The sequence below is a fragment of the Echeneis naucrates genome, chromosome 22 (genome assembly GCF_900963305.1).
Source record: "Echeneis naucrates chromosome 22, fEcheNa1.1, whole genome shotgun sequence".
NCBI classification, from domain to species: domain Eukaryota; kingdom Metazoa; phylum Chordata; class Actinopteri; order Carangiformes; family Echeneidae; genus Echeneis; species Echeneis naucrates.
In genome coordinates this window covers 10,344,612-10,368,675 of record NC_042532.1, presented here as the reverse complement: position 1 = coordinate 10,368,675, position 24,064 = coordinate 10,344,612, and the positions used below count along the sequence as shown (strand labels likewise).

General features: G+C 40.3%; 3 protein-coding genes across 5 annotated transcripts; all 3 read left to right on the top strand.

The window, feature by feature from the left end:
- Positions 1 to 2,102: 2,102 nt before the first annotated feature.
- cga (glycoprotein hormones, alpha polypeptide) lies at positions 2,103 to 3,142 on the top strand. The gene is made up of 4 exons (XM_029493465.1): positions 2,103 to 2,129; positions 2,205 to 2,316; positions 2,481 to 2,656; positions 3,068 to 3,142. The coding sequence occupies exons 1-4, from the start codon at positions 2,103 to 2,105 to the stop codon at positions 3,140 to 3,142; spliced, it is 390 nt and encodes a 129-aa protein (XP_029349325.1).
- A 1,244-nt stretch (positions 3,143 to 4,386) lies between these two features.
- Positions 4,387 to 16,786, top strand: znf292a (zinc finger protein 292a). Its single transcript, XM_029494444.1, has 8 exons — positions 4,387 to 4,536; positions 6,558 to 6,712; positions 7,945 to 8,023; positions 8,337 to 8,472; positions 8,577 to 8,779; positions 9,494 to 9,630; positions 10,040 to 10,181; positions 10,345 to 16,786. The coding sequence occupies exons 1-8, from the start codon at positions 4,387 to 4,389 to the stop codon at positions 16,489 to 16,491; spliced, it is 7,149 nt and encodes a 2,382-aa protein (XP_029350304.1). The 3' UTR covers positions 16,492 to 16,786.
- A 1,027-nt stretch (positions 16,787 to 17,813) lies between these two features.
- On the top strand, positions 17,814 to 24,064 carry orc3 (origin recognition complex, subunit 3). 3 transcript variants are annotated; one of them, XM_029493274.1, is made up of 20 exons: positions 17,814 to 17,930; positions 18,071 to 18,122; positions 18,200 to 18,297; positions 18,424 to 18,562; positions 18,712 to 18,816; positions 18,959 to 19,128; positions 19,256 to 19,365; positions 19,602 to 19,761; positions 20,853 to 20,966; positions 21,058 to 21,191; positions 21,327 to 21,390; positions 21,487 to 21,603; positions 21,684 to 21,763; positions 22,278 to 22,411; positions 22,591 to 22,685; positions 22,782 to 22,879; positions 22,961 to 23,102; positions 23,189 to 23,305; positions 23,449 to 23,528; positions 23,855 to 24,064. In XM_029493274.1, exons 1-20 carry the CDS (start codon positions 17,907 to 17,909, stop codon positions 23,958 to 23,960), a joined length of 2,139 nt encoding a protein of 712 aa, XP_029349134.1. In that variant the 5' UTR covers positions 17,814 to 17,906; the 3' UTR covers positions 23,961 to 24,064. The 3 variants fall into 3 exon arrangements, with proteins under 3 accessions (XP_029349134.1, XP_029349133.1, XP_029349132.1); XM_029493273.1 differs by having other exon boundaries at positions 19,226 to 19,365; positions 22,594 to 22,685; XM_029493272.1 differs by having other exon boundaries at positions 19,226 to 19,365.

Sequence of the window (24,064 nt, the reverse complement as noted above, 5' to 3'; positions counted from 1 at the left end):
TGCCATGGAGTGCACCACAGCTTTGAACTATGCCGAGGCCAGCCGACTGTACACATGACCTACTGACTTCACTTTGACTCTACTGCACTGTCCTGTGGAGCAACAGTGCTGTTTTGACACCAGAGCCCCTGAGAATATAGTGCACTTTGTGTTTGTGTGTTTCATTGAGCATGACCGCCACAGCATTTGTTCTTCACCTGGGGCTCATCATCCTTTTGTTGCTTGTCCTTGATTCTACCAAATCAATACAGAGTTTGAGCCCAGGAAAGAGGCAATGTCAAGAGAATGCATCGCAAGCCTTCTAATACTTATGAGTCGAAATATCTAGCCTTGCTAATGGATTGGCAAAACTTAAAAAACACAGCAACACGCTTTGTTTTATGTTTAAAGAGGCTGTGAAGCCGACACCTTCATTTCAACTCTTCTTTTTCAATGAGCTGCAGCTACCTTAATATACACAAGCCCTCAATTTATTTGTTTAATTTAAGCATCTTGTCACATCTCCGTCCCATCTACTTTAAAACATCTGAGTGTAACTCGTTGTTGTTGGTGGATGTTTGAGATTATGTGCCTATGCTTCAAAATGCATTCAACTAAGTATGTATATGTGACAATTACATTTAATTGACACAACATTTCATCAAGTAACTCATCAAGTAAATAAAAATAAAAAATTAATGTCGCATACAGCCAAAATAAGAGTAAAATTTTGGAAAATTGATACAAATGTTTTGAAATAGGATGGAAAAAAATTCTGACATCCTCTTGACAGCTCTGTGATGTAACATGTTGTCCTCCTCACTTAGTGAGTCTTAAGCTAAGGATTTATCACCAGCACAACCAAGGACGTAGGACATGGGTACTTAAGCAAGCACACAGATAAAATACCAAAAAAAATTCATATTCATCCTTGACATTTCAGATGCTAGAGGCGGACAGATGGAAACTCCTTCACAGCTATTAAATATCCTTCCATTTTCACACATCCTCTTGAATTCATGTATCTTCAAGTTTTAAAGCTGCCAATTCACTGAAAACGAATTTTGCCTGGATGCATAGTGTACAATTGAGAAAGACTACATATCCCCAGTTGTTTTATTTAAGTTTGATTAAATTGATCATTGTCAAGATTATATTAAATGCTTTTGTTCCTAAAGCTAACATGGGTTAGGATTAACATGGGAATTTAGCTGTCTGCAAAGAGCAATGTATCATGATAAATACAGTTCCCACTTTCCAAGGTTACATTTTCAAACCTAAATATTTTAAATCTACAGTCATATATATGACAAAGAGAGCAAAGCTTCAGACTGAGGTAAGGAGCTGATGTCAGATGATGCAAATTTTCCCTCCAGAGATTAATAAAGTATTTCTGATTCTGATTCAGATTTATCTGTTAAATTAGATTCCGCATGGAGAAACCTCCATCTCATTTATTTTACTTAATTTCCCAGGAAGAAGCCACTCAGTGGTTTTGAAGGACAAAACCTTCAGTGCTCAGCATCTGAACATCAATTTACTCATAAATCAATTGACACACAGATTTTGGTTTTGATGTATACAATGTTTAAATGTGTATGGAAAAGAAAGATGGAATCCCAGAGATAAAATTTTAAGGCATGCATTTTTTGTTGAATGTTAAAAGAAACGTTTATTAAAATGTAGCATGCTGTTCTTTGGAAGACTGAATGCAAGTTAATTTCAACTCCCAGATTGATGACATTGATTTAAAAGGGATATTGAACATTATTAATCATTGTTCAGAAAGAGATACAACTACAAGTACACAGCAAAATGACAGTCTTAAACTGTTGACCCCGTGTTTGTTGTGTTCTGACCAATAATAACAACCTACAGTTACCAGGTAACAAAAACCCAGGGATTACATGTATCATCCATAGTCAGAATGGAAGGATGATGGAAGTATGGTTTGACTTTCCACTGTTAGTTCTTATCATCTTTTGTGCTACGAAGGGGTTATGAGGAAGGTAGCAAAGTGTCCAGCGAGTCAGTGAGATCATTGATAAGGTTTTTTTTTTTTTTTAGACACTGGTATAAAAAAGTGATGTCCTGGATATAAAGGGGTCCTAAACGGAGGCTATATGTCAGAGAAGCGCTCTCTCAACATGGTAATACTGTAATAATTTCTATCCATGAGTTAACTGATTGATATGGCATAGATTTTCATCTGCTTTTGTCTCTAGATAACTGCTGCAACAACGATGGGCTCAGTGAAATCAACTGGAGTATCTCTCCTTCTGTTGTATTTTTGTCTTTACATTGCTGATTCTTACCCAAACTTTGACTCACTGAACAGTAAGATTCATTTATTATAATTGTCTCTCACACAAAGAATTTATTATTATGGCATTTATTTGTCAATGATGATATTATGAATAAAATGTAAGAGTGATAAACTGTATGCTATTAATGAAAATGCTGAACTGTTCATGATTCTACTTGGTGTCATCTTTCCATAGTGGGCTGTGAGGAATGCACACTGAGAAAGAACAATCTTTTCCCCAACGTCTACCAGTGCATGGGTTGCTGCTTCTCCAGAGCATACCCAACGCCCCTCAAGGCCATGAAGACGATGAACAACCCAAAGAACATCACCTCAGAAGCAACATGCTGTGTTGCAAAGCACAGCTACAAGGTACAGCTTCAGAGAAAAGTCGGGCTTAACTTTCATTTAACTGTGTATGTATTTAGAGAGGTTTAAGGGCATCCTGTGTATTGTGGAATTGCCTCCCCACTACAGATAAAGCGCATACAAATAAATAAATAATTTTGAAAAACTGAGTTTTGAAGAAATTTAAATGACTAAAATTTTTCGTTTTTGTTTTGGGATTTTTATTTTAACTAATGAAGGAAATTCAGAGAACAAAACTTGAAATTGAACAGCTCTTGGAGCAATACTGGCATTTTTACTTCTTTCTTAAATGATATTAAGGAGTACATGTAGTACAAATGTTTGGACCCATCACACTGCTAAGAAGAACATCTTGCTGCTTAAGACTGATGTGATTGTTATTCACACCTTCCTCCTCGTGTGTTCCTCTTTCAGACAGAGGTTGCTGGCATAATAGTGAAAAACCACACAGACTGCCACTGCAGCACCTGTTATTTTCACAAGATATGAGATATAACCAACGAGAACTGGAAACCATTCAACAGTGATCTGCTTGCCAACAAGCTGTGTTTCTTTTAATATGCTCAAACTCTTCTCCATTTAAAAGTATATGTCCTTGAGTTTCCAGATAATATTTTTGCAGCGATTCTGTGTCAGTGATGTTTACTTAGCTTATAATTGTGCATTAATAGATGTATATGTTTATGTGCTGATTGGAAAGCAAATAAAATCTGTACCCAGATATTGCATTTTTATTCTTACATGCATTATAATGTGAGTGTGGGTGTACACACAGTTTTTTGTGCAAAATCATCAGGTGAACAAATAGAGTGAATGAAAGAAGAAAGCAGATAATATAATTCATAAAGCTAATGAATAACAACTAATTGAAGACTAAAATTTAAGCCAGTGTGGATAGAAAAGGTCTTTAAACTGCTCAGAAAAGTTTGCACATCTACAGTTTTGTTTTAAGAAAGAAAAACTTTTGTGAGATGATTGGAAACTCCTGAAAAACTTTGGAAATGAATTCTCAAATTAAATGCCAAGTTACATCATGGTTTTTATCGTGTGTTTAGGATATTCATGTGTGGTAAAGATAAGTAATTTAGCCATTATCTGAATCTGAAACAGCTTCCATACTCTATACTCTCCATGTCTCTGGAACATATTCATTACCATTTAACTTCACTTACTAAATTGCACACTGTCTTTTAAGTTAGGTCAAGGGTTTCTCTGTCTTATTTTATTTATTTATTTTTATTTTACAATCAGACTAAACTCTGTGAACTTCTGCGCTGCTGGTGTGTCAGAGAGTGAGTTATTCTGAATCAGATCTGCTGCGAAGATGCCACCTACTCCCTGACCACCCTGGAGACAGGGTGAACATTTTGTCATGTGAACATTTGGGGCTTGGGGAGAGTTTTTGTGAAAATATGCAATGATAGATTCCGCTTTATGGTGAGGTTTGTGTGATGGTGCTTAGTGGCTCATCCTGCAGTGTCTTTGTGTGGACAAGTCAGTGTATGGTGATGAAGCACAGGGATCCAGAGAGCAGTTTTGTATCACTGTAAGGTCATGGATGCTTTGTTGACATCAGGGTTGAGGGTGTGTGTGTGTGGGGGGGGGGGCTGTATGTGGAGCACACTGTGTGCTCTCCCATCCCCCCAACCCCCGGCCCCCCCCTCTGCGTGCGCGCGCGTGTGCGAGTCTGGCAGCGTAACATCTGTGCGTACGCGGTCGTGATTGTTGTGAAGATGGCGGAGGGGGAGACAGAGAAGGAATATGACACACGGAAAGCTATCGAGGAGCTCCGAGAGCGGTTCCAGGGTCTGACCACAGCTTTGAAGGAGAGCCCGCAGTCTCCGCTGGAGGCTTCGTTGCATTTCTGCCAGGAGTTTTGCCAGGTTAGCCCCGCTCTCCTGCTGCTCATCCCGGGCAGCCTGCAGCCCCTCTGGCTTCCTGGCCGAGGATGCGCGTCTACGTTTGCTACAACAATGTAGCTAAGGAGCTAGCTTGCCTAGCTAGCTGCCTGGCATTTCGAGATGGGGGGAAAAAACTCCTCGATGGTTTTCAGCTTCTCCTTCAGTGATGTTTGTCCGTGACATGCACTTATATGCAAAGTGTAACTGTCCCTACGGCGGGAAGTCGCAACAACCTAAGCGCACTATGCATCTATTACTCGCATTTTCCAGGCCAGATAGCTAGCAGCAGATGAATGTTGCTAGCTGGTATGCAGGGTCCCCCTGTCCTGTGCAGTGGTCATGCTGTGCAAAAAATGGGTAGCTACGTTAGCGAGATTTTCCTGGGCGATTGCATTGATATGCACTGAAATAAAGGACTGTATTCGCCGGAGTAAATATCATCCAGACGCCCTAACGCTGCATTTCCAGACTTGTTTAGGTTTTGTGTGGCTATAAAAATGAGTTACTTTCATGAAAGCTGCTTTATTGAACCGAAAGATCAATGCTTTTTTTTCCCCCCCAAGGTGCTAGCCCGGGCCTTTTGCACTAATTAATCCGGCTAACCTCGTCACAGGAGATGTATGTATTAAACATATAGCAGTGGAAAAAAAATGGGAATGAGAGTTATTGCGGCCGATGTGTCAGCAGCTGGCTCACACAGTGATTTAAAAGGGAAAGTGTGGCAGTGGTCACTGACTCCATTACACATCCTTCTCATTAATTTGCCCTGACCACGTAAATATCATGCAAGGTCTCCATTTACCTGCGATGCAGCACAGATTACTGTCACTGCACCACGTTAGGGCGAGATGATGGGTTCGCTTCTTTACCACGTTAACAGCCTGCGAGAAAATCATTGTGATTAAAAGTTATTAAGGGAAAAAAGGGGGACGATCCTCGGTAGCTTTGTGCACTGAAGTCGTGGTGGAGATTTTTTTTTTTAATCAAAAGAGCCCAACAACAGCATTTGGGATGTGTAGTATTATGAACTGATATCTGTGTGGAAGAAATGGAGGGACCTTTCATTGATGCATGTTTAGTGTAAGTGTAGCTGAGTGATGGGAAAAGGGGGGAAAGAAAAAAAAAATGGCTGTTTTTTTTTTTTTTTTTTTTGCAGCTGCGGAAGAAACTTTGTTGCGTTGCTGTCTTGCTCTCTGTATAACTTATATAATCATTGTATATCAACATTGTAATTATCTCTCAAAAATGTTTCAATAGTTGGTGAAAGTATATTTATTAAACTAAAAGTTGCAGTGGAATCCCAAAATGAAAGAAGCCACAAGCCTTAAACTATTGCGTTCATCCCAAAGTTATTATAGTTTTATTATTATTTCTAGCACAGAGGAGTTAAATCTGTTGAATCTGTTTCACTGAAGAGGTTTGATTTTTGGCACTATCTGCTGCCTTGTTCATGACACCTTTTTCCCTTTCATTCATGAAGCCAAAATTAGTTTGACCTATTTTATTGATAAACTCTGAACTATGGAAAAAGATCAATTGTTTAAATTGTAATGGTATTGGAAGGAAAAAATGCACAGTTAAGAAAAGCATGCTTCCTCTCATTATTGAATCACCTACCAGTGCTATAGAAAATGAAAACTCGAATTGCTCAGAGTCAAAGCTGAGTCAAGGCACTAGACAGGTAGTTTTATCCTTTGAGATACTCCCAAAAACTCAAAAATTCAATTTTCAATTATATAAAGGAAGGAAATAAATATATAGAAAGCAGCAAACCCCACTTTTGACTAGCTGGAAATGTAGTTTACTCTTGTCTCATTTTGTCTTTAACCCATTTTAAAAGTCCCCCAAAAAATAACAAACTGCATATATATCTATATACATAGATATATATACACACCATATTTTTACAAATGTTGATGTATATTTTTTTTATAGCACTTGTCCTTTATTTAAACCTGTACATAATCAGTGTTTCTCAGTTTAGTATTTAAACTTTTTTCTAGGTCCTTGTGGAACATGCTGGCCGTTGGAAAACTGATGAGGATCCACTGCCTTTGTTGGAGGTTTACACTGTGGCCATTCTCAGCTTTGCTAAGGCTGCCTCCTGTCTCTCCTCCGAATGTGAAAACGTACCACTCCTACTTGAAAAGTTAGCACTGTGAGTAGAAATTTTGAAGTGAAGATCAAGGAATATAATAGTTCTTGAATCCTGCCTTAACCCCCCCCACAATATATATGTGACTGCGTCTCCTCCTTAAAAACTCAACTCAAAATATACCTCTTCCGCTCCGCATTTAACTTGTAACATTCATCTCGTCTTTCTGATTCTTTCTTTGCCTTTACACTCTCACTGCTTTTTTAAATGTTATTTAATTTATGTTATTCTTTTGCACCTAACTTTTGTATTTGAGCACGTTTTTATCTGTGCCTTTGCACTTTTTGTTATCTGTCTGTAAAGCGCCTCGCAGTCCTGTTGAAAAGTATTCTACAAATAAAATGTATTATTATTATCATTCTTATTAATTCTCTTATATTTTTAAAATACTTTTTTAAAGCAAAATCTTCTGCAGCATATTTTACAACTTAATTACATTACACAGAGTTTGTATGTTGATAAAAACATCTACCTTAAGTTTTAGTTATATTGACAAAAAAGGGTTAGGGTAACATTTAGTTTGCTTTGTAATTTCACTGATGTAGTTTTATCTTATCTAGAGGCTTTCCAGAGATTCACTTTAATCTGTTTAGTAAATTAAATAAAATACGTGCCATATTTGGCGGTAAGATTAACCAAAAGTTACTGAAAACTGAAAGGGAATTTCAATGTAAAAAGTTTGTAAATACTCTACAAATAGTCTGCTGGACAGACGTGAGCAATTTGCTTGGATGAAGGCAGAGACCTTAAGGCTCTAGAAAAGGATAAAAATCCAGGCTACCTCTTGGGGAGCTTCAGCATATTTGGGTTGAGATGCAGAGTAAAGTTTGCACTAACACGATGAAGGGAGAGGCACAGGAATTATTAGTTTCAAGGAAGGTATATGTTAATGTAAGGTGTAAGTTGAATAAATATCAGTTATCAATGCTGATTTTGATTATGAGCAAAATGCTTATTGTTTTTTTTATATTACTGCCAGCATTGCTAAGAACAGTGAGTCTTTAATAAGAAACCCACGCTTAGACTGACAGATGTTAGTGTGTCGCTGCTGCTGCTGATTTATAACCATCACTTTTCCTGGTCGTCAACTGTTACATTTCCAAAACACCACTCAGACTTTACAGCTCGACCTTCTGTGAATAGTTTATTCTTGCATGACTTCCCTTAATTTGTGGAGAGTGTTCACATCCTTGACCTAAATTTGCCTTTAACAAATGACTGTGTTGGATTCACAGGAGCTGTGCAGAGCTGCTGCTCTTACTGCCCCACCATGTCCCTGGTGCCTTATGGGAGGAGTTTCAGTCCTCCATGAAGGTCAGTATCCCCAGGGCTGTTGGTGCTTTCTCTCCCCCCCGCTCCTTTTTTTTGGAGGCTTATCCTTGCAGTGATAAGCAATGAAATGTTGTCTTGTAATTAGAACTTGTTTTTTCTCAGGCTTGAAGTAAAGAAAAACATATGGGTTGAAGTGTCAGGGTCTGTGTGCTCTCTTTACTAGAATATGATACTTGCTCACTTTAGCAACATTGTCATAACAATTATTTCAGACTCCCAACTGTAACATTTTAAACATGAGTCACTGGTATTTTATTAATTTAGGGACTGCATATGTATTTGTGTTCTGTTGCAGTTGGCACACAGCCTTTTGCAAGAAAGTGGGAGCACACAGCTTTGCCTGCTCGCAGTTCTGGCGCAGCAGGATGGCGTCTGGTCCAACACCACACTAAGCAGCATCCTGTCCAATCAAATTCCTCAAATTGAGCAAGGTTAGTTGTCTGTTCCTTAAAACTCAAATTATATTGTAACTAATGTGATCTGTTGTAATTGCATTTCCCATATTTTGTCCTCTTTTTTTCTGTCTGTCTCTTAGTTCACGAGTATCTTGAGTTAGAAGGTCCCACACTTCTTAACATGAGAATAAAGCACCTAATCAAAGTGAACAGTGTTGATAAGGCTGCTGTCCTTGCAAAGATGTGCTCAGAGTATCCGGGATATGAAGGAAAAGGGAACTTCAAACCAACGTACCTGCTCTGCATCTGCATGACGAAAAGTCAAGATCAGCTAATGGAAGAGGTGAAGAAATGACACTGCAACACAGTTGTTGGATGAGTATTACAGTGCTAAAATAACCAACCCTAGGGGAAGCAAAATAATTAAGCTGTTAAGTGTTAGTGTACTTTATAGAACATAATTGTAAGTAAAAGGTCGCCTTAAAATAAATATTACATTTAAAGCAAAGGACTGTTGACAAAGGCAATTGATGAGCTATCTTAATCAGATTTGTTGTATGTATTCAGTGATTATCAAAGTTTTTAATCGTTCATGGCACCACCACATTGGGGACTGCATGTTCGTGGGTTCCAAAATCAAACAATCCCAGACCGGTGGATTGGAAGGGATGGCCCGATTCCCTGACTACCTCGTTCACCAGATGTCACGCCCCTGGACTTATTTCTGTGGGGTTATGTTAAAGATATGTATCAAACAAAGATACAGGACATCACTGACCTAAAGCAAAAGTTCACTGATGATCATAGCAAGAAATCATGGCAAGAAATCGAGTACCGTCCTGTTGTGCTTCATACAACTAATGGTGCCCACGTAGAGGTGTATTAAATGAGGCAAAATACCTTTAATAGCTTCTCCTCATTTTGTAATAATTTCCACATGTTTGTCTGTTCATTTGCTTTTGTAAGATTTCTTTTTAAGTTGTAAAGAGACTTCATGGACACCCTGTATAACAATATTGGTAATAATACTAACTGTGTCATTCACCGTTTCTTTCAGATTGCGTCAATAGACTGTAAAGATGCCCTTGAAATGATCTGCAACCTGGAGTCAGAAGGAGATGAGAAAGGAGCTCTCTGCTTATGTTCTGCCTTTCTCAAGCGACAGCTCCTTCAAGGAGATGTTTACTGCGCCTGGTAAGTTTCAAATGAGCTCTCTTAGAACACCCAAGTATAGTTGTTATTACTTGTGATGCCATTGACTTTTATTCAAACTGAAACAATCGCAGAAAAATCGCTTAAATTGCTGAAAAACTGCTTTACATCAAGTTAAATACAAGTATGTGTCTCTGGAAAAATTGATGGATGAGAATTGAGAAAAAACACACATTTGATGTTCCAAAGTCAGGATTTTCTGCTTTTTGTTTTGATGCAATATAGTAAAGTGAATATTTTTTACTTTTGGGCTATAGACATGAAAAAACAACACACTTGGAATTAATACATTAACATTCTTTTTATTTTATTTAGTTTCTAAGGTTTGTAGAGAGAATGATCGATTCATCTAAATATTATTTTTCTTTGTGTAATTTTGGCGTTTTCCTAGGGAACTCACGCTGTTCTGGAGTAAGCTACTCATGCGTTTAGAGTCATCTGCGGATGCTTTTCTTGGGCAAAGCAAAGACATGGCTCTTCTCTGCAGAAGTGTCTGTCACATTTTATTTCTCATCAAAGTAATCCAAAATGAGGTAAGAAAAATAGTCTGGCCCACACATTTTTAAATGACAGCAGTTATTCATTATTATTCACACCACCAATGAGTTACAGTGTGTGTCTCCTGATTAAATGAGACACTGATTAAATGATTAAATGTCCTGAAAATCATACCCATTTTTTCTTTTACTTGTGTAGGTTGGAGAGGTGGGGCTTCCAGTGTGTGTGGAAATGTGCATTCAAGCTCTAAAAATGACCTCCAGTGACCATAAGGACAGCAAATCGACCATCTGCAAGACTATTTCCTGCCTATTGCCAACAGATTTAGAGGTTAAACGTGCATGCCAGCTGACCGAGTTTCTCCTCCAGCCTACCGTCGACTCATATTACGCTGTGGAGTCACTGTACAACGAACCTGACCAAAAGCCTGAGGAGGATGGGAGTCTACCAGTGCCCAATTCGTTACGCTGCGAGTTACTGCTGGCCTTGAAGACACAGTGGCCTTTTGATCCAGAGTTCTGGGACTGGAAAACACTGAAACGCAACTGTTTGGCACTGATGGGCGAGGAGGCAGCTATTGTGTCATCTATTGACACACTCAATGACACAGATGAACAAGAGGTGGAAAGTGCACTTGGTAAGCTCCCTGAATACAGAGACCTGGAGGATTTCCTGTTAACCACTACAAATGAACTCAATGAAATCACAGATGAAAGAGAAAAAAACAGAGAAGCTAAAAAACTTCGGGAGCAGGGTTTTGTGTCTGCCCGGTTTAGAAATTGGCGAGCCTACATGCAGTATTGCGTTTTGTGTGACAAGGAGTTCTTGGGTCACAGAATCGTCCGCCACGCTCAGAAGCATTTCAAAGATGGAGTATATCTTTGTCCAATATGTGCTGACAGTTTTGAAAGTAGGGAGGTTTTAGAGCCACATGTAGCATCACATGTAAAGCAATCTTGCAAGGAGAGACTAGCTGCAATGAAAGCTGCAAGGAAAGTAACCAAACCACCTCAGTCCCCTAAAAGTCCATCCAAACATTTTAAGGTTGCTGCCAAGACAAACATGAGCCCAGTTAAAGTTGAAGCTCAAACTGGGGACCAAATGGCATCTCCTGTTAAGATAGAACAAACAACATCAGACCCTCAGATAAGTCAGGACTGTTTCTGTCCTGTTAAAAACTGTTCCAAGGCTTTCAAATTTTTCCGTAACCTCATGGCTCACGTCAGATCTCACAAGGATGATGAAGAGGCCATGAGGTTTTTAGAGATACAAAAGCAGAAAGTGGTATGCCAGTACTGCAGACGGCAGTTTGTTAATGTGAGACATCTTAATGATCATTTGCAGATGCACTGTGGCAGCAAACCATACATCTGCATACAGCTGGATTGCAAGGCAAACTTTAACTCAAATTCTGAGCTCCTCATGCATAGAAAAACACATCCAGAATTTAAGGCCCAGTGCATGTTTCCTAACTGTGGTAAAGTTTTCAGCGAGGCCTACTTGCTGTATGACCATGAGGCTCAGCATTACCTTACCTATACCTGCCAAACAGATAACTGTGGCAAAATATTCTACTCACAGTCTCAATTCTTGTCTCACCAAGAGTATCATTGTACAAATCAGGCTGTGAACAATTTGCCCATCACAATTCAAAACCCGCCTGTCACTCCAAATGTTGGCCCACCACTGGAGAATACTCCCAAAGACGATGCATCTGCTATTGTTGTTTGCCCTGACAGGATTAATTCAGACGTTTGTATGACGGAAGCATCAAAGGAAAACACATCACCATGCGCATCGCCACAGATTGCCAATGAGTCTGGTCCTGTTAGAGTGAAACACTCGATTGAAAGCATGCTGAACCCAGTGGAAGAGCTTGCAATGAAAGAACCAGAGAAATGCTACACTCCACTGACAAATCCCACTGCGGCTTCAGCTGATGTGAAACCAGCACCAGAGGCTCCTAATGTACATCAAAATATAGCTGGGCAGGGTGAGATTCCTCCTGAATATCCTGCTCCCAGTGCAACAAACCCTGTGGCCAGTGAGCAGGAAGAGGGGCAAAATAATACACAAAGTAATGAGTTTCCAAAAGCAATGCCACAGATAATTTCTCCAAGTCAAATCAAGACTGAAATTCCTTCCTTGCTGCAAGGATATCCCTCCTGTATGCCTGCTGTTACTGTTGGCAACGAAGAAAACCTGCATTGCTGCCCATATAATGACTGTACAAGGGCATACAGTACAAACAAAAGTCTGTCTAGGCATGTGAAGAAGCAACACCCTGAAATATTTGAAGACTGGAAGTTAGCAAAGAAATATAACAAAGTGGCCAAAATTACAGCAAAAAAGGCACCAAGTGGGCCATCCTCACCAAATCAGTCTCAGAACCCGGGAAACAGGCCACCAAATCAGCCAGGAGTACTATGCAACAAACTCGGGATGCAGCAGATGGATTACCCAGTGGGATGTTCAACCTCACCTGCCCAGTGTTACCCTGGATCAATGGACCCTGTGCCTATCACTCCAATGGTGAACCCTTCTCTCTACCCATCATGGGGAACCCCAAACAATCCCAGCATGCAGATGCCATCAGACATGTCCCAATCATGGTCTTCACCTCCCATGAATAATTGCTATCCAGATTCCTTCAACATGAATGAGTACCCCTCCCGCAGCTATCCTCAGTGGCAGACAGACCCTTATCAGACCACAGCTTCTCTCCCAGCAGATAGAGACCATTCGATGGCAGCTATACACAGTCCTACCATGTCACAGGCTCCTTCAGATTCCAGTTTGATGTCTCAGTATGTGTCTAGTTCTCTGATGCTTGATAATGGAGGGCAAATGCATAATGGAGGACATCAGTATGGACTTATGCATCCTGAGGGTAGTGGAGAAGGTGTAGAAGTGAGAAAAAACAGTACGAGTATGACAGGACAGTTGGATAATGGAAACACTATCTCAACAATTGACAGCCTCCCTGAAAGAAGTTACCATACTCCGTATGCTCAGAGTGAGAACTCGTGTCTTCCTCAGAGCTCATCAGTTGAGAGTCCCATGAAATGTCTCAGCCCAGAGGCTCAAGTTGTTTTGAAACCCTCAACTGAAATCATTAAAACAGAGAATATGTCAACTCCAGCTTATGAGCAGATTGACAACTCTGGGGAGGGCATGCTCAGCCCACATAGTGTAATCCACACAGATTTCCCTTATGAAGAGGATTGCCCTAATGCTGAATGTGAAACCAACCCCACTGATGAAAAGAGTAGTGAAACCGATGTGCAGAAAGGAAAGCGCAGCAGGTTGAGCAAGCGAACCAAATGGCCTGCTATCATTAAGGATGGCAAAGTCATTTGCAGGAGATGCTTCAGAGAGTTCACTAGCACCAAATCTCTCGGAGGTCACTTATCTAAACGTTCGCAGTGCAGACCTTTAGATGAGATCGACCTGACGGCTGATCTGCCAACGTCTTTTCTTGATTTTCTCAATGATCCTCATGTCCCTGACACAAATGGAGCAATATATAATATGGCAAATGGTGATTTCTCACAGGAATCTTGTAGCTTGACCACTTTAACTTCACCTATGGCATTGAAGCAAGAGCCCCAAAATACCAATATAATGGACTATTCTAACTCCTTCACAGTTTCCTCTGAAAACCAACAAGAGAAGGGAGCCGAGTTGGCCAATCCAGGTCTTGCTGTACCTTATCAGGAGGATCATCTGATGGAAATTTCGCATGCCTTTCAAAGGTTGGATTTGATTGAGGCTGCTCAAGAAAAGATGCGAAATGCACTGTCCTTAGAGCAAAATGCCAGTCGTTGTGATAAAGCCTCTAAAATAGAAAAGGGCAAGCTCCCAAGCAAAAGTGATGACAAACCACCTGAAAAGGTACCTAAACCTTTTAAATGTGACCAGGATGATTGTGAGTATTCATTCATGACAAAGGAGGCATTGTTCAAACACTTGTGTAAAATGCACGATTTCTCAAATGAAATGATAGAGGAATTAAAAAGAACACCATCCAAACTGTCTCCATATCCTTGTCAGATTTGCCCCAAAACATTCACCCGGACGACAGGATTGAGGATTCACTATGAAAAAGTCCACCGATTGTCAAAAGCAGAAATGCAGAAGCTTAGGATCAGTGCTCGAAACAGGCGTGCATTTAGACTCAACAAGGATAACACATGCAATAACCAACGTGCAACCACCGATCCCAATGCCAATCGCACAACACAATCAGCAGTTGTAATACCGCCTATAAAACAAGAACCAGTTGACATTGCAATTGCAGATGATGAAACTAATCCAGGAGTTGATCATATTACATCACCAGGAGAGGTAGTGAAAGAGGGCTCAACACTTGAGGTACTGACTGTTACAAGATTACCATCTCCCCAGAACTATTTGAGTGACGGGTCGTACGCCGAGGTGGGGCCAGTTCTTGAGGGAATCCCAGAGCAGCCGAACGTGGCAGTTGTAAACCAGAGTCCAGATGTGAAACAGAAATCTAATTTAAAAGACAAACTCAGCCCAGTTGGCAAAGATAAGGAACAGCGAGGAAAATTTGATGCAGCATTGAGCAAAGCAAAAGACCCAATGTCAAGCTCTCCTACTGCATCTTCTTCGTCCTCTCCAGAGAAACCCAGCAGCTCCAAAAACACACCAACAAAGGAGGAATCTCAGAGGAAAGAGAAACTTCAGAAAAGGCTGAGCCTCAAGATGTGTGATACAGACAATGCCTACAGTCCATATAGACCATATCGCTGTGTTCATGAAGGATGCACTGCTGCTTTCACCATCCAGCAAAACTTAATTCTGCATTACAGGGCCATGCATCAGGCATTCCTGCCCACCAATAAAACTGAAACGGATCCAGAGAAGACCAGTGTCAAAAATGGACAAGAGAGTGATGCAAGCATAGGAAAAGATAACGAAGTCCGGTGTCAAGTGAAAAACTGTTCAAGGGTGTTCATGGGAATCACAAGGTTAGTGCAGCATTACCTCTTACTCCACAAGTTCACCCGAGACAAAGCTACTGCTATGATGGCCAGCATGACCATAGGGACTTTCAACTGTGACCGGCCAGAGTGTGCGCTCCCCTTCAACTCTGTGGATAAATACATTGAACATATAAAGAATTACCACAAGGAAATTGCAATCTCTGAGAGTGGCTCAGTAGACCCAACTTTCAGGTGTGAGTATGACGGATGTGATCGCGTTTACACTACAAAATCAAACCTCCTCCGTCACCTGATCAAAAAGCATGATTATGTTTATGATCCCAAGACAAGTGATGGGCGGAGGACTAAATCGGTAGGGCTTTTTCCAGGGGGTAATGGGAAGGAGAATGTAGAAAACAAATTTAAAATGAAGAAGAAAAACACTAAAAAGAAAGAAGGGAAGTCCATTGAACACTGGACTAGTTTTGGAAAACCAACACTAAAATCCCACGAGGAGGCATCAGCTATGTGCACCAAGAAGTCAGCCCTGCAGTACCCGTGCATGATCATAGGTTGTGACGCAGTGGAGCGGGCCGAGAGAAATATATTTAAGCATTACACCACTCATGGCCTCACAGAGAGATACATTGAAGACCACCGGAGTCAGTTCATTTTCTGCAAAAAGTACTCGCGTGCCAGATTCAAAGATGCAAACAAGTCAGAGGGCGCATCAAGCTCATCTTCTGAGGAGACAGAGCCAGAAGAGGGTGAAAAGCTCAGTGACCAGAAAACAGAGGAGGTGTTGGACAGAATAGGCCAAGAAGACAGCAAGCTGTCCAACGACGACAGTGCAGAATCCCAAGCTTCCACTGGGCCAGAAGGGGCGTCCAAAAGAGGCCGTCCCAGGAAACCTGTACATCCAACACCAGCTTGTCAGGAAAGGATGCAGACCCTAAGGAACCGTTCAACTGTTAACAGTTCAAGAGAGAACTCAAATCCTGGTACCCCTACAGCCCAAGAACAACGTGATGACATGGTCATGTCAGGATCTTTTAAGCCTTTAGGACTAGAGGACTCCTTCCTTAAGTTCTTAGAAACCTCAGAGTCAACGCACTCTTCCAAACGGAAATTAAATGACAAATCTAGTGCTGAACTGCCGTCCAAAAGACAACAAACTCACAAACAGAAATCTTCTATGAAAGGTAAAATTACAGATGAATTTAGAGGCTGTGAAAATCTTGTTGACTTCAGAAATCCCCTAAATCTCAAATCAGTGAGCAATGTCAAGATTGTCATGGATAAAACTTTTTCAGATGGTGCTGATCTTTTATTAAAGCAGCTACAAGACATGAGGCCCATAGTCATTATAAAAAAATGGCTTTATAGTGGATCATAGCCCAATATTTTGTTTTCAACTCAATCTCACTCAGGATTTGAGAAGTTATGCTGCAGAATGGTTTGTTTGTTAATGCATCAGATTTCCAACTGTTAACAGTAATGGTCACAGATGATAATGAAATGGCCTATTTTGTACTTAATGAAAAAATGTCTCGGATGATTTTAAGTATGTATGTTAGTTATAATAACCAGGTAATCTATAGGGCATAGATTTTAGAAACATGTTTGTATTTATGCTTAGTACTGAAGATGTTTTTTTTTTTTTTTGGTTTTTGTTTTTTTGTTTGTTTGTTTTTTTTGCTAAATGGAGACTTTTAAAGAAAAACTATGTTTTTATATATCCCTATGGGATTTCAAGTTCTGTTTGTATTTATTTTATCCTTTTTCAACACTAGTAGACCTATCTGTAATATTTACATGTCTTCCACAAAGTGTTCAATAAAATGTTACTGGTTCTTTTTTATAAAAACAATGTGAGCAGATTCTTTTGTGTTACGAACATTTTTCCTTATTTTAATGCTCTTATTTGTTTTTTAATTATTTCCATAACAGCTTAACATTTGTTCATCAGGACTCACAGGTTTGTGCACTGTCCTGCTGTGACATGATATGTTTGTTTAACATGGACAGATGCTATTCATTTTTATATGAATATTCGGTATAGTAGAAGTAGTTTTCCATATCCATAAATGAGCATTGCCAAATTTCTGAAAACAAATTAGAGAAATTCTACTTTTTTTTTTTTTTTTTTTTTTTTTTTTTTACCAATACTACAAAGGAAATCTTTAAATAGCAGTCAGTTTTCACTTTTTGGTCGATATTGTTATTTTAACAGGAAATAGTCTCAAGAAAATTGAACCAAAAAAAGAGTTAAATAATTAAGAAAATACGTTTTTTTTTTTTCTTCTTCATTGTGACATTCAGCACTTAAATTTTTAATTTTGTCCAGTACAAATATTGGCCAAATACACATAACGTAATTGCGTTTTTAAATATTCATAATCTCACTGCCTCTGCACGTTTGTCCTCCATGACAGACAGACAGACGGCGGGAGGGGGCGTGGCTAAGAGCTGCAACGTGCTGAAGCACAGAAAAAATCAACCGCGACTAAAACTGCGGACAGACGCGATGTTAAACACTACCCACAGAATCACAGCGGCCATGCGTGGCATTTTCTAATATGGCTACCCAAGTCTTTATCTCTTATTTTTACTTTTCGGTAACTTAAAGCTTAAACCCCGCATTAACATGAACTGCGTGCCTTGGCTGAACACAGCCGTTTCCGTAAACGTCATGTTGGCGGGAAAGCAGCAGCCCCTTTATCCCGTCAAACACAAGCGTCGTTTCTCAGATCATGTTACTGTAAACCAGACACAAACCCGACCGACCCCCGTCCTGAAGCTCATGCTGACATGGCCACTTCCTCCGTGTCAAAGGTACAGTTAGATTCTGACTTTTATTATCATTATTACTTTATTATTCAGGGTGGTACCGCCGTCTCACAGTTCATCGTTGTTTGTTGTTGTTGTTGTTGTCAACTCACACTATCACACACTTATCTCCGTTGATATTTCAGGGCTGTTTTGTTTTCAAGCCAAGTGCCAAGAAGAAGAAGACTCTCAGTTTAGGTGAGTTGTTTTGTTTCTTGAATGTGTTGAGCAGAGACTGTCCTATAATAAACAATCACACTATGTTTTGTCCACAGAGGACTATTTCAGTGATGGCTGTGAGGGAGCTGAAAACAGTGAAGTGCGATTCAAACTCTGTCAAGATCTCTGGGACAAAATTAAAACTGAGACAGAGGTAACATGTCAACATGCCACACAGCACATCTCTACTCTATATCACAAAAAAACAAAAACACACACAACCTGCTGTTTCTTATGAGGTGTAAATTTGATCATTTATGATATATTTATTTTGGGTAAGATCTTACAGGATGAACTGAACAGAAACATTCTGGACAGTTTGCTGGACTTCACCAAAAAGTGCTCTTCTGCTCGTCAGCACAGCGACTGGGCATCGCAGATGAGAGCCAGTGAGATTCCCACAGCAGCCCTTGTCCTTGGTAATGCCAGGGCTCCTGTTGTTCAGTAGCTGATTCCAAAAACATTTCCACTCCCTTTATTCACGCCTACCTTTGAGAGCATTTTTAATCCTGATCTGTCATGGTTTGATTCCCTCTGTCTGCTTTTGTTTTCTATAATGTCCCCACAGGTGTGAATGTCCCGGATCATGACATGACCTTCCAGAGTCTGTTTGAGCTGCTCCAGCAGTCCGTTACTCCTCATGTGGCCTCTGTGCAGGCCAAGGAGTGTGGAGGTGAGGGACCCTCAGGGCTGTATTTGCCATGGCTTAGGATTTAAAGTGGTAGAGAGAGTGGCTTGGAAAATATCATGTCATGTACCCCCAAAACAATTGCGAGTGCAAGTTTAATGTTCATATTTATTCTTCATCATTTTAGCACTGAAGCATTTGATGAAGAGGGTGCTGGAGAGGTTAATGGGCGCAGTTGTGTCCGTGGATGATGAGGAACAGGCAGAGGAGACAGCTGAGCAGACCATTGCTCAGCTTCACAAAAGTGCACACTGTTCCCTGAGCACGCTCTGTGATTGGTACAGTACAAGAACAAGGGTGAGACCATAAGGCAGTTTGCTCTTACATTTACAGCTTAGTTAACCAAAAGAAAAACAACAAAAAAAGTTGGATAAAACTGTTTTTTCTGTTACAGAAATCCAGCACAGGTACTCCTGGAAAAAAGCGTAGCTCTCCAGCCAAAGATGATCAACAGGAGCCTCCGATCGTAGTTATTTTCAAAGACTTTGAGGCTTTTAATGCGAGTGTCCTTCAAGACTTTATACTCATCTGCAGGTAAATACTCCTGAATTTAGCAGTTTTGTTTCATTAGTGCCTCTGCACTTTATCAGAATCATGAATGATCTTAAACTAGTCGCCCTTTCTTGCCACCTTCCTGTGTATACCAAAGCTAGCTGTATAACAAATCGCCTTCCGAGAAAACACTGATCTATCACCTGCTTGAAAATATGTGAATCTGAATGGAGAGTTCAGTGGACAGAAACAGCTTTTTGATTATCTCTCCTCCCTAGTCGCTACGTTGATCGTCTTCCATTGTTGTTCATCTTTGGTATCGCCACCTCACCCAGTACCATCCAACACATGCTGCCTCACTCCGTATCCTCCCTCCTGTGTATAGAGCTTTTCCAATCACTTTCCTGCACCCAGCACCTGGCTACAGTTATAGACAAGGTAATGTCACCCAGACACACAATACATCTTTAAATACATCACAGTTTCTTAGTACAAGTGTACTTGACAGCGGTTTTGTGTTTGGTGCTGTTGTTAAGGCTGATTCACACTGCTATGTCTTAGTGCACAATGAACCTTTAAAAGTAGTGTTTTATTAATCTTATTTAACTTGCTAGATAAGAGATTTCCTCCTTCAGCTCATCTGATACTTTTTAAGTATTAAAGATGAATATAATTAACTTTTAATCACAAAGTTGCTGTCTTGAGTACAAAGTTTGCATTTCTGGTGTCAGATAAAGTTTTTTATTTTCTCGACCTTGAGAAAACAAACTCACCTGCGGAGATATTTCACTTTTGTCACTTGCCTCTATTGTCGTGAAGTGCAAAATTTATTGCTGAAAGTTTGTAAGATTTAATAAAGAGTTAATTTTATAAGATTGAATACAGAGTGGCCTGATTCAAAAACGGAATTAGTTTTTTTGTCATTCAACTTTAAAGTCTATGTCCTCTGTAAACAAAAAACACAATAAATACGTGCATAGCAGCCCTCTCATCAGTGCTGTTACCTTTGTTGTGTGACGGTACATGTGTGAGATTGAGTAGCACCTAGTGGTGAGGTTGCAGATTACAACCAACATAACCCTTATCAAAATATGTAGGAGAGCAGTGTCCTTCAGGTAATGGAAAAAGTGCTGAAGGCCCTCTCTAGAGTCAGTGTTTGCTTTGTCTGTTCAGGGCCACTGTGGAAACATGACACCACAACATGGTGCTCCCCGGGGGAATGGGTCTGCCCTGATGTTGACATATAGAGGTTGCTAAGCTAGCAAGAACACAATGAGTCTTATTTTAAGGTGTTTGTGCAGAAATTATTAGAATCCATTTATGTTGGTAGATGCTCACCCCCCACACACACACAAAAAAACATCGTACATACAGATTCTTTATTTATTTTATTTGAATTTTTTGTTTATTATTTTCAAGCACAGTTGGTTGAACACATTTCAGTATCAGATAATACCTTTTTTTCCTAGACTCTTTGATTTTGTTTTAAATTTCTTAATTTGGGGGGTTTGTTTTTTTTATGTTTCCAGTTGATCCTGACACCTTGGTTACCTTTTAAGCTCAACAGTAAAGTGATGCTGGTGCTGCTCAGCATCTTCCTCTACCACGATTTTTCAGTGAGAAACTTCATCAAGGGCGTGCAGGTATACTGTCCATCAGCATGCCACCTTGTCTTAAAATGTAATTTGTGATGTGCACATGTGAGACAGAATCCCTTTTCTGACTTCCATGCAGCTGGCCCTGATTGAACACTTTCATACCCAGCCCCTCAGTGTTTTGTGCTGTAACAAGGAGGAGTCTCTGCTTAACGTGATGCAGCTCAACCACCACAATTTGGAAAGGATTAGACAGCTGGCATCCTTCAAGGGGTACAAACACACACACACACACAGCTTTTTTTTTTTTCCATCTGGGTCCAGTATGTTTCATGTTTCCTTTTTTGTTTTTTTTTACCCTCGCAAATGTCTTTAAATCCAGAGTAATTTATGTTATGTGTTTCACAGGTATTTAGAGAAGCAGGAACCTAAGGAACAGGCCAAGCTGTTGCAGGACAACACTCATTTAAAGGTGTGGACTTGTTTGTTTGTTTGTTTGTTTGTTTTATCTCCTGAACACATTGTTTAAAACCAGTCTAACACCTGAAGTCATCATCTCTGTTTTCAGGATGTGTGTCAGAGGCTGATAAAAGACCTTCACAAATACCACAAAAACTATTATCCCATCTTGAGATGTCTCCACACTCTGACCTCTGCATTACCTCGGTACCCCCTCGGTAAACAGGCAAGAGCTCCATGTCTATACAATATAACATTCTGACACTTTGATTTATTGCTTGATGTGACACTGAAGTCTTTCTGCAGATCAGGGAGCTACATTTAATATGCCTTGAGAAAGATGTGTGGGAGAATGAGGATTACCAGTCAGCCATGAAACTTCTCAAGTAAGTCTTGACAATTAATTTGTACATTTCCAGGTTGGAGCAACAAATAGACACAAGTCTCGAAAAATCAAAATCTTCGGCCTCCGTCCGCTGTTTTAAGATCCGCCTAGGCCCAATCCCACTCTCCACATTCACAGACTTGTGGACTTTGAGGCACATTCCTGCTAAATCCCTGAGGGCTTAGAGCTGTCCCTCTCTCAAATCGTTAAAGGTACAAGAGCTCTCATGCAGACGGTTTTTGCCCTGTATACATATTTTAATATATTAGAGTTGGTTCCAGGGACTTACTTACAATTTATAGCAATGTAACGTTAAAGAAAGCCTTTAAGTGATAAAAGAAAATTGGAAACAAATAAGCACGCATGGAAAGGGCCCTAAAGTTTGATGTGACTTTGATTTGATGTTGGTTTGTTGTGACTCCTCATTGGGACCAAATAGAACATTTGTCTGAGGTTACCCACTGGAGACGCTCCAGTACCCCTCAGTCGTAAACTTCCTGTGGCTTTCCTTCCAGGATGCTGGCGAAAGATGAGCTGGTCACTTTACTCCAGAGGTGTGCAGACATTTTGCAGCCTATCAAGTCAAAGAAGATGAAGAAGGCTCATGTCCAGCTGGAGGAACTGCTCACCAAATTCAAGCAGCTAGATAGTAAGTAGTAAAACTGGGGAATGTGAATTTGGTTTACAGATTCTTCATTTTCCATCAGTTAACATTCACCTCAAGATAATCTGTTGCCTTGGATAATTATTAACAGTGATGGAAAAGGCAATGGAAACATAATGAATACCTGTCCCTCCTTGCAAATTCTTTTGTTCTGTTCTTGACAGCAGCAGCTGGTGAAACGGCCCAAAGTGAAGGAGAGAGTATCATTTCTCCAGTCAAAACTCTTCAGAAGAAAACAGATCTCTTCCAGCTACAGAAGGTAACAGAAGTGTGAAATTCACTTGGAAGATTTCTCCTCTTCCTTCGTGTTTGGTAATATTTGGACACATAAATTGTGTTTTGTCCCACCTTCCAGACACTGCTGGAGATGAACGAGTCTCGGAGAGCCAAGAAGCTGAGTCCATTTGAGGTTCTACGAAATGAAACCCTTGAATGGATTGATAGTTTAGTGAGGTAGAACAGATTACCCTCTCACTCTGCTGAACGGCTGAAATATTGTAGAAATTATTTCACAGCCATTTCTCTCCCATGCAGGAATCACCTGTCTCCCCCAGAGTCTCAGACACTGAATGAAGTCTGTTACTACAGCTCATCTGCCACAGTGAGACGCCACCTCAACGCAACGCCTCGCATGTCCATTCAGGCTGCTCTCAGCAGCCCCTACTACTACCTTCAGGTACATGTGACTGTCTTTGTAAAAGTAGAGTTTAATCACACTGAAACAGATTTTGTTTGTACTAGGCCTTTGACTTTCCTTTACAGAATGAAAACCTGAAGACTGAGGATGGATCTGTCTCGAATGCTGCTCCTGATATCTGCATCGCTTACAAGCTTCATCTTGAGTGCGGCAGGTTGATAAACCTCTTTGACTGGCTTGAAGTGAGTTATCATACAGACACAACCTTTCAACTTTGCATTTGTTTTTCAGTTAGAAAAGTCTTAATTGATCTTGACAGTCGATGTGTGTTATTGAACTATAGAATATCAGGCCAGCATGCACAGAAACATTTGTTTGGTTTCAGGCCTATGCCACTGTGGTTTCTGCAGCTGAGGGTAACGGTCCAGAGTCTGAGAATTTCGGGAAAGTGGATGAAGTCAAACAGTATCCTTCCCCCAAGTTTATCTACGTACATGTTTCTGTCCCATCATGATTCCTCCATTTTAATACTCACTTTGTTTTCTTCATTGGATTATTTCCCAGGGTGTCTTGTAGTGTAAGCTGATACAGGCTTTGGAAGCAAATATAAAATGTAGACAGTGCTTGGGATGGAAACTTTAGAGTAGTCAGGCTCTCATGCTGCTGTTAAGTGCTGTGTGTGCTCTGAAGACACATCAAGCATTTTGGTTTTGCTGACGCACACTCTCGTTTTCACTTTTTGATGGTTTTACCCACAATTGAGAACTCTTGTTCCTCAGCTTTATCTCTAGTGCTCGTTTCATCCAAGCAGTATCAGAGCTTGAATTTCTGGGCTTCATCAAGTCCACCAAGCAAAAGACTGATCACGTGGCTCGACTCACATGGGGAGGCTGCTGACCGATACAAGAAAGTCAAGATCTGCACTCCATTTCATTGAAGAAATTATCAGGTGTGACATGAATTTGTATCTCACAATATTTTCGAATAAAAGATATGGTTCA

What these genes read in the sequence shown, in the direction of transcription:
- cga (XM_029493465.1), top strand. Translation starts at nt 2,103, where the DNA reads ATGTCAGAGAAGCGCTCTCTCAACATG. An exon ending in AAACTTTGACTCACTGAACA is followed by an intron (nt 2,317 to 2,480) that starts GTAAGATTCATT and finishes ATCTTTCCATAG; the next exon opens with TGGGCTGTGAGGAATGCACA. An exon ending in TTGCAAAGCACAGCTACAAG is followed by an intron (nt 2,657 to 3,067) that starts GTACAGCTTCAG and finishes TTCCTCTTTCAG; the next exon opens with ACAGAGGTTGCTGGCATAAT.
- znf292a (XM_029494444.1), top strand. Translation starts at nt 4,387, where the DNA reads ATGGCGGAGGGGGAGACAGAGAAGGAATATGACACACGGAAAGCTATC. An exon ending in TCTGCCAGGAGTTTTGCCAG is followed by an intron (nt 4,537 to 6,557) that starts GTTAGCCCCGCT and finishes ACTTTTTTCTAG; the next exon opens with GTCCTTGTGGAACATGCTGG. An exon ending in CTACTTGAAAAGTTAGCACT is followed by an intron (nt 6,713 to 7,944) that starts GTGAGTAGAAAT and finishes TTGGATTCACAG; the next exon opens with GAGCTGTGCAGAGCTGCTGC.
- orc3 (XM_029493272.1), top strand. Translation starts at nt 17,907, where the DNA reads ATGGCCACTTCCTCCGTGTCAAAG. An exon ending in GAAGAAGACTCTCAGTTTAG is followed by an intron (nt 18,123 to 18,199) that starts GTGAGTTGTTTT and finishes TTTTGTCCACAG; the next exon opens with AGGACTATTTCAGTGATGGC. An exon ending in GGTACCCCCTCGGTAAACAG is followed by an intron (nt 21,604 to 21,683) that starts GCAAGAGCTCCA and finishes GTCTTTCTGCAG; the next exon opens with ATCAGGGAGCTACATTTAAT.